Source organism: Daphnia pulicaria, chromosome 7, assembly GCF_021234035.1.
Source record: "Daphnia pulicaria isolate SC F1-1A chromosome 7, SC_F0-13Bv2, whole genome shotgun sequence".
Taxonomy (NCBI): domain Eukaryota; kingdom Metazoa; phylum Arthropoda; class Branchiopoda; order Diplostraca; family Daphniidae; genus Daphnia; species Daphnia pulicaria.
Window position 1 is genome coordinate 14,671,036 of NC_060919.1, and position 9,898 is coordinate 14,680,933.

The following is a 9,898-nucleotide window of genomic DNA, read 5'->3' on the forward strand; positions in this document are numbered from 1 at the left end:
TCGTCAGCTGTTTTTTTTTTTGTATAGCTGCTGCTGCTGGGTGTATCCCCGTAAGACACACACACGCTCGGTCCCGACCGCTGCTGCTGCCGTCGCTTTCGATAAAAAGGCGCCACAGCTTCGGTGAGTCGTCGCAGAGTGCATTAGACTACGGCGCTGGTTAGGAGCCCCTTTTTCTGATTATCAGCCACAGCGCGTTGCCAAAAGCATCAGAACTTTTTATTATTATTTTCGTCAGTGTTTTATTATTATTTTCCCCCCACCACCATTCGAGAGAATTAGCATTTTGAAATTATTATTAGAGAAAAGTGTAACAACAACATTAGCCTGTGTTTCATCCGGAACGTGACACGACTAGGAAGAATCCAACCCACAAGCCAATTTCATCGGGAAAATTGTCCCGAAATAACTTTTCTTTTTGGTTTGTCGCCCGCGCGCCAAATTCAAACCCCAAAATGGTAAAGTAAAATTTTTAAAAAGCAATTTTTTTTTTTAAATTAATTCGCATAACAATTTTTTTAAAATTATATTAACGTATCTCTCTATCTAATGACTTTGGCGAGCTTCTTTTGTTTGTTTCAAAAACCGCGTTATATTGCGATGCTCCCAAGTTGTTGTTTTTTGGGGGGGTTGTTGTTGTTCCATCTTGTTGTTGATGCGAACTCTCATGATGATGATGAGAGCTCCGGCGCATGATGAGAAAGTTACAAACAACTGGAAAAACAAAAAACAAAAAGTTTTCTCCGAAAAAATGGTTTTTTTCTTTCTCCAAACTGCGCACAAGAGTCGGTCTGGCTCCTCCGTGTTTCTTCTTGTACACATAGCACAAGTAGTACTACACCCATCATTATGATTAATTTCAACCCCCATCAAAACAACTCCAAACAGACATAAGAAAGACAATAACCTTTCACTTTATTGCGGAACTCTTTTTTATTTTGGTTTTTCCCGCGTCATCATTTCTCTTCTTCTTCCCATTCGCCTTATGCCCGTACCGTACGAGTTTCAGCTTCAATTGATGGGAGAACAACTTTGTTTCGTCAATTATAATATCCGGCGTGATCGAATCAATGGCGCCATTTAAGGCAATTCTTTTCCGGTTGAAATTGAGGTGGGAATAAAAAAAATGCGCCGAGAATAACAACAACGGGAATAAGAGAAAATGCGCAGCCCCAATGACACGAGTTAGATAATACACAAGAGTTGCGTGTGTGTTTTGTGTCGACTCTTGCGCCACGTGTGGGACGCAGGAAAAAGTTCTTTTTGTTGTTGTTTTTCAAATGAGGACAGAAAATCTTCGTGCCAAGTACGCAGCAGCCAACCCCAAAAGCACCTGGGCGCAATGTTGGCTTTCTTTCTTTTAGATTTTTGACGTCATTTTTTTCTTTTATGATTTTAAAATTGCGGACAAACCCGCGCAAATTCAAATCCGGGATTCAAAAAACAAACAATTTAAATGGGTCAGTTTTGGTTTCATTCGTTTGTCACACAACGTTTAAAAAATGCCCAGGAGCCCAGCGTCATTTGATTAGCCAACCGGAATTCAGTTGGGTTATAAAAAAAGTTGCGTGAATTTAGAAATCATCAATCAAAGCCGAAATGGGCCGAGTCCACTCTATTAGACACACGATAATGATTTTGAAAAAAAGAAAATGATGCGCAACAAAATGGATGACTAGCTGTTATTCAACTAAAAGGGCTGATCCCCTTGAAAAAGGCAAATTGAGATTCCCGCACGTCATTATTTGATTTCTCGTTTTGTGCGAAATTGAAAATTACAGTCATGCCTAGCCTAGCCCAGCTAGTTGTTCATCCATCTTCATTTTTTCGGGGTTAGCAAAGACTAAAAAAAAGAAGTTGCTTCTGTGGGTCTTTTTTTTTCTTAACTTCTTTTATGGGCGGAAGAATCCCGCGTGCTTCTTCGTGTTACACATTTACGTCAGATTGGACGCCGTTACACAAATTTATTTGGCACGAGGCCCGAAAACGTGCCAAAAAAAAACAAAAAGTTTTCCAACGCATTTGATTCTTTTCTCTTTTTTATTTTCTATCGCTCCCGTTTGATTTCCCCCCACTGCGCATAGAGAAACGAGTTCGTGGATGGTGGGCGGCGTCGTTGCCAAGGGAGAAGAAGCTTCTCGGGAGAAAATAAAGGCCATCCCGCACGCTTGCACATCAAACGTGTTTTTCTTTTTCTTTTTTTAGGTGAATCGGATCGATTTTAGTCACGAGAATTTTAATTTTTCGGGATAGATACAAGGCGCCTCACGAGGACTTGATATTTCGTTACAGTTGTGTGTGTGTGTTTGGGGCTAATAATAACGAAGAAAAAAGGTGGGGGCGTGAATCACGAAAAGAAGAAACGATATTGCACCAATGCGCATCCCGCGTTACACAACAATAACGGCTATCGCGAGGTATATTCGATGAAAAATAATAATCATCACGATGGCTGTATAGCGACGGGATGTCGTGAGCCAGATGGCCCAAACATATAATAATAACCCGCCAAGGACGAGAGTCTCTAATAATAAAAGGAAAGTGAAAGGAGGCTGCTGTTTTATATAGCTTTGTTTCATATCATCTCGTTAAGATATTCTATTATACACGGCAATCTATCCCCCCCCCCCTCTCTCCTTCCGCGTAGTTCGGTTTTCACGTTCGTTGCTAGGGGAAACGTTTTCGGTCGAGTTAATTGTCTCCTTTGATATGAGAGAGGAAAAAAAAGGGCGGTGGCCGGGATTAGATATGAAATATAGTCAACCTCGAGGCTACCACTTCTCATCATCATCTGACCAAAATAATCTTGATAGGCTGAGAGAAAGTGGGGGACTCTGGGAAATTAACTCCTTCCTTTCTTATTAGACAGAACAGTGTGGTCAGGGTCAAAAAAAATTTCGTTTTTAATTTTTGGAGACACTCTTAAATGACAACTTCTTCTTTCAATTTAATATAATCACAATATTTTCAATAAGTAAAACAACACAACAAAATCTTGGCCAACTTGTCCCGCCTCCGGACGTGTGGGATAAATTGGCTTGTGATTGTTTTTTTCTATATTTAAAATTAACTATCTTGATTATGTCTAAAGGTGACATGATCAAGATGGATCAGGATTAGGTCTAGCTTCGTTGCCTAGCTTGAAGCAATCTCTACAGATCTTGTTTCTTATCCTAGCTTGGTTAAAAAATAGTGTAATTACTGTAGACTTACAGGATGGTGATTCTAGATGAGGTGTTTTAGGTTTGGGCATACCAGCAGTTGAAATTGTCACTAATCAGGAACGCTTTCAAGGTTGAAAACGTTCAAATGTCATGGAGTCTAATTTAACAAATTTAATATTTAGTGCATTAGTTATTTAACATGGAAAAGCAAAGAAATTTAATGTAATACCTTTTTAGAGTTATATATTCAGCCATAATGAATGTGGTTGAATTGCCATACTCCTGCAACACATTGTCAAAGATTCCTTCCACTGATGTGGACCAGCCACTTAGTATACTTCCCACTCATGCTTTATCACTAATTGGACACCTGTCACAAAGGATTTTAGACTAGTAATGACTCTGTGGGTGATTTCTCGTACACACTTGTCAGACAACTTACCCCCGAAGTGCTTTTCTAACCAAAATGAACTTTTCAGATGAATGACGTGTGAATCCAGTCTTTCTTTTCAAAAGAACGACAATGTTTTATTCTATAACTTGAAGCACTGTGGTTGCTTACTTCCATTCCATACATCATTTTCAGACAAAACAAAAAGTCCTACGAAGCCAGGAAACAAAGTTTGTTTTCACCGGTTTTCACGTGGTTTTCATGACGAAACTAAACAATCGATACTTAGTCGACTAAGGTTTCAATTCGATTTCTTACGGAACGAGTTTCACATTTGTTATTTTTTTGTGAAATTTCAGACATGTCAGTGTCAAGTTGAGATCATTTTCTTGAGACGACCTTGTTAGCGTGATAACGTGATTGCAGTCCGCATTGAGGAGGTGAGAATGACGTGAATGTTGAACCAAGTGAATTCGCACAACGTCCCCTTTCGAGATTTATGTTAATTTCGCCGGGAATTTTATTACGACGCAACAGAACTTGATATCCTTCCAGCAGCAGCAGGTGTTTAGGTAATTTTAGATACAGCACTACACGAGTTGTTGTAATACTTTCTTATCGAACATCTCGATTGTTGTTCGTAGTATACACAGCCGACTCCCGTACATACTAGATATGCCCGATGGCGTTCGTGGCAAGTCGACAAAAGAACTCACGCCGACTGACATCGCCAAAAAAAAAGAAAAAATTGACGAAAAGTTCAAAAGGCCAGCAACCAAAAAATTTGTTGGCAGATTATTAAAAAAATAAGAACGGGAGAGAAACAGCAGAGGCCAAAAAGGTTATCTCATTCTCCTGTCAGCGCTCACGTCATTTTAATTCTTTCGATATAATGGAATTATCTGATGTAATAACAAACAGCAAAATTTTAAAATACAAAAGTCAATAGTTGTTTTTTTGCGGATGATATAACCACAATTCCGGGAATCGTATCGTCACAAAGAACTAAAAGAAAATCCAAATTCTATATAAAAGCTCGTGCACACAAGTGAAAGCTCCGGCGTGAAGGCGCCAATAAGTCCCGCTCGGGCGACTTGATAATATGATTTTTCTTTTCCATCCGCATACAAGTCCAGATCCATCATGCTCTAGCATGCCCATCTTTCTTCTTTTAAAAGCGTCTTTTTTTTCTTTTGAAAAATAAATATTGGCCGCTGCACGAACCCAACAAGACAAAAGCCTTCGTGAAAACGATAAAGGATGAGGCGTCCATTTGTTCCTTTTTTTTTTTCTCCCGGAGATGGGCGTTTCGAAACGATTCTTTTGTCCTCTCTCAAAAAAGTTGCCAACGTTCGTCAAAAAAGTTCCGCAGCAACCGGAGATGTGGCGGTCTCTATTGCGTCATTGTTTTGATGCGCTAAATAAGGTAGTGGTGGGGGGATTTTTATATTTATTTTTTTTTCGCCATCTATTTGATGATGATATGAAGCTAGGAGAAAGCTGAGCTTGTAACGTATATAAAACTGGCACACACCAAAAGACAAAGACAACATTTGGTCGTTAAGGGGAAATCCTCGACCTTGCAGCACGGCAACTTTTTTTTATTTTTTCCGGGTCGCATCTTCTACTTGGCGATATTACGTGTACACCGTTAATTCTATCTCTGATGGAAAGAAGAAGAGGGGGGTGTGTCTTACATTCAGATGGGTCGTGAATTTTTTTCTTCGTGGAATTTTTATTTTCTTTTTCCGCGTCGTGAAAAAGCCAAAAAATAGGCAAACCAAAACTTTCTCTCTTCTCTCACTTTTATCGTGTGTATATCCTCATCACACCTTGACTTTTTTGGCCTTTTCGGAATCTTCGGGAATGTCAACCTCCCTGATTTGTTGTCAGGGGAAAAAAACAACTTTTTTTAAAAAGTTGCGCTGGGTGGTGTCTTCTTTTCAATTTCAAATGACGCGCGCATTTCGACTGTTGCTAGCCGGACCCTCGTTGTACCAAAAAAAAACCCAACTTTCACCCTCTGGAATTTCATATCATCTTCATTCAAGATTGTTGCGTGATTCGACGAAATCGTCCGGGACGACATCGAGGGATATGCTGTGAGGGGCTCAATCAGGGTTATGGCAAACGAGTTTCTGTGTAGTAGGCCTAACTCCTTATATAGGCTGACAGCTACTGCACCGCGTGTTAGAAAGCGTGAACGGTAGCAACTTACAATTTCTGATTGGATAAAAAACAAATTTGAAAATAAAACAAAACCCCAAACAAAATAGAATTCCTTTTTGCCCCGTTTAGCTGGAACCCGGTCGTTGGGAACGGGAGAGACTTTCACGATCTGCGATGAAGGTCTAGTGTGAATTGATGGGGGTCAAACGCGGGAGAGAAAAAATAAATTAGCGTGAAGCCCAGTTCGTATAGATTATTTGTGAGGTGCTGGCCCAGCGGGACGTCCGAAATTCAATGGCTTTCCAATTAGACAAAGATGGGGCTGCTCTCTGTGCTGGCTGCTGTTATACATTGTGTCGCCTGGGAACGAGCCCCGAGGGTTATCCCGTTATGAGATTAACCGCGTGACCACCCGCTGGTGTGGCCAACATATTCCCCCGGCTCCGCATCATCAGGCACACACACGGGCTGGAGTTTGTTTCGTTTTCACTTTGCCGAGTCCCTTTTCTTGCGGTTTTGTTTCAAAAGAAAGCGCCCAAAAATGAAGAAAACGGTCACGGGTAAACAGTTTTGTTGTTTGCCTAATTGCGTAACATCACATAAAATATGCCAATCATTTGCAAAAGATTCAACCACACTCTCTCCTTCTCTGCTGGCTCGTTATTTAACACGCAACGTAATACAGCAGTACAACTCATTTAACGTTGAAACCATTTTTGGACGACCGTGTTTCTCCAGGGCTAATCCTCAGTTGTTGTTGTTGTTGTTGTTGTACAGATAATTGGACAATCAAAAGTTGTTTGACGACGATAATTATTAGGGAATTGTGGCTAATTTTTTCGGCGTTTAATTTGTGTAACGACAGGACGGCCGAGAGATGATCTATTGGCTCCTGCTGCTGGAACTGTCCGTCCTGGCGGCCCAGCCGTTCGACAACAACGACAACAACAGGCCGGTGGATCACCAGCGCAAGATTTTGGTGCGGATGGTTTGGCCTGGGGGCCACACCGTCACACCTTCGTCAGAGGATGACACAACTCCGATTCCGGTAGTCATTCCGGCTGCTAGTTTCAGCCGCCAGATGATCATCAGGTTCCCGTCGTCCGGATCCATCAGTTCGGCGGAGCAGAAACAACAATCTTTCCAGGCGATTTCGTCCGCTGGATACGACCCGCCCACGACAGAAGAGTCGGCCGATTATTCGCTGGACAGTTACGTCAGTCTGTCGCTATCCAGCGGCGGAAGCGATGCGGAAGGAGCCGATCAGAACCTGCACCGATCCAGGAATGAGAAATCCTACGACGGAAACAACAGCAAATTGGATCTGCTCCAGCAGCTGCTACGCCTGGCCCCATCCAGCGTGGAAAACGGCAACTACGATAAGTGCAATCATCCGTTCCACAGCTGGATCTGCAGCAGCAACAACAACAAGGAGATTGCACGATCCACTACGCCGCAACCTACGACAACCATCCAACAGCAGGCGGAATATTTCCCCATTTCTTCATTTGAAAATGTTCAAATTTTGATTCCGGATCTCAGCCCGACTATAGTTCCACCGCTTCCGGCTCCTCCTACTCCGGTTGAGGAGCGCATTGAAGTCGTGAATTCGTGGGCCGGATTGGATCCCTGCAGTCATCCATTTCACAGCTGGATGTGCAAAAAGCCCAAAATTATCCAGCCTTTGCCTCCTCCGCCGGAATTCAAAGAAACCGGAGCATCGGTGCTGGATGAGAATCTTCTGCTTCCGTCGGTCGAACCCAGCACGACGACATCCACCACTACACCCGCACCGACGGTTCCACCCACAACCAAACGATCCAGTTGGGATGGAGCCGATCCTTGTACTCATCCGTTTCACAGTTGGTTGTGCGGAAAACGACAGCCGGCCGCTAGAACAACAACATCACCTCCGCCAACCACAACAACTCCGCAGCCATTCATTCCGGATGCTTCTTTCTTCATTCCGGATCTCAATCCCGCCCCGATTCCGACAACCACCCAACCGCTTCCGCCCACGACAACTCTTCCTCCGCTCATCATCCGCACGTTGGCTCCGAAAAAAGGGTGGGACGAAGCGGATTCGTGTTCCCATCCATTTCACAGTTGGCTCTGCGAGAAACCCAAAGTGAGGACGACTCCGCCGCCGACAATTCCGCCTCCGCTGATCACAACTCCCATCCCTACCACCACCACGACTCCGCCTCCACCTCCTCCGCCGGAAGAGATTGTCATCTTCGAAACGGCTCCCTCGATTGATGAGGGAAATCAACTGGTGCCGGATGTTTCTCCGCCTCCGCCAATCACGACGGCCAAACCGACGAAATCATCCGGATGGGACGAGGCGGATTCGTGTTCGCATCCGTTCCACAGTTGGTTGTGCGCCAAGCCGCAGGCGAAACAACCCAGGACAACTCGTCCGCCTCCAACCACGACCACTCCTCTTCCGGCGGTGGATATCCAGCTTCCGGAGGCCGCATCGAATTTCGAAACGCAGGACGCCATTCCGCTGCCGCCGCCGGAAATCACAACGTACAGACCCGCAGTGAAAATAATACCTACACAATCTTCCGGATGGGCGGAAGATGCGGATCCGTGTAGTCATCCATTTCACAGCTGGCTCTGTGCGCCTAAGCCGCCAGCGAAAGCCAGGACGACTCGTCCGCCTCCGACGACAACTCTTCCACCTCCGGCAGACATCCAGCTTCCGGATGCCTCGAATTTCGGTCCTCAAGATGCGATCCCGCTTCCGTCACCGGTGGTTATCCCCACACCGGCAGCAGTGGTCATTCCAACTTCCGGATGGGCGGAAGGTGCGGATCCTTGCACTCATCCGTTCCACAGTTGGTTGTGCAACCGTTCGCCATCCGCCAAACAGAACCTGGAGCTCGGGTCTAATTTGAGGGTCGGTCGCCAATCGTCCTTCCAGTCGGAAGTGGAAGCCCAGGCAGAGGAAACGGTGGAATCGTCACGATGGAACAAGTTTGAATCGCTTCGGCTGTTGCCATCTGGCGTTCGCCAAAGGAAATAACTTAAAGAAAAACAAACAAACACACAAACAAATTAAACAAAATACTCTTTTTTTTTTATTATTAATTCCGTGTGCCATCCGATTATTAATTCAAACTTCCCGCTCTTAACACCCATGATAATCCTAGCGACGACAATGTTTAAACAAAACACACAGACGGAAAACACTATTATTACCCCCCAACAATTATTTAGCCCTAGCTGGCACTATACTCCACACACATTTTAAACAATTTCAAATTGTAGTTAATTCAAGTCAAGCCTCATTGTGGAATTGTATCGAGATTTTCGACCGGAAACAGACAGCGGATCGCGGTTTCCCTCCCCCAAAAAATTCAAAAATATGCTACACATGAATCCAGATGCAAGCAGGTATTGTATCATGTCAGGCATAACAAGTTGCCACTAATTAAATTGGGGACTAAAGAAAAAAAATCGAAAGTATATACGGGATTTGATTTAATCGGTTTTTGATAGCAGGAAGAAAGTAAGAATCAAAAGCTAATTAAATAATAATAATAAAAAAAAAAATAGGACAAAATCAAACACACACAAAAAAAATGTTTAAAAAATTTCTACGACATTGATAATTTTATAATTGAAAAAAAATTCGAAATAAAAAAATCGAGTTTAGATTTATCTCACGATTCACCATCATCAGCGCCATCTGGAGAGCGAGGCTGGACCTTGTAAGATTCTTTTCTTAATAACACACGAGAGGAAAAAAATCACGCAACACCGAACACAAATAAACACACGCAACTGCGGTAATAGGTACATATAATAATCTAACGTTACCGACCCAACATTTCCATCAACGCAATACGAAATAATATAACACAATAAATTGCAAAATCATTCGGTCCGATCCCACAAATGGAAATTTATAAATTTGTACGTTTAAATCATATTCATTCGTTCTCCAAATTCTCTTTTTCTCTTTTTTTGTCTCCAAAATGTTTGTTTCAAATGATCTAAATGTTCCCTTCGAAAAATGTATCGACAAAAATATTCTTTCGACATTTTATTGTGTAAATAAAACGCGGCGTTCGATTCGGCAAAGAAATATTTCGTTTTCAATTTTTGTGTGTTTCATTGCGTAACGAAAAACCAAAAACGATCAACCGGTGAATCATTACGCATA

The 9,898-nt window shown here is 42.9% G+C and overlaps 1 protein-coding gene and 1 long non-coding RNA gene across 2 annotated transcripts; both read left to right on the top strand.

The window, feature by feature from the left end:
* Nucleotides 1–116: 116 nt before the first annotated feature.
* On the top strand, nucleotides 117–9,834 carry LOC124350562 (pollen-specific leucine-rich repeat extensin-like protein 1). Its single transcript, XM_046801326.1, has 2 exons — nucleotides 117–458; nucleotides 6,590–9,834. The coding sequence occupies exons 1-2, from the start codon at nucleotides 456–458 to the stop codon at nucleotides 8,753–8,755; spliced, it is 2,169 nt and encodes a 722-aa protein (XP_046657282.1). The 5' UTR covers nucleotides 117–455; the 3' UTR covers nucleotides 8,756–9,834.
* LOC124350933 lies at nucleotides 3,635–4,286 on the top strand. Its single transcript, XR_006921293.1, has 2 exons — nucleotides 3,635–4,127; nucleotides 4,200–4,286. It is a non-coding gene; the product is annotated as an uncharacterized LOC124350933 (long non-coding RNA).
* Nucleotides 9,835–9,898: the final 64 nt, after the last annotated feature.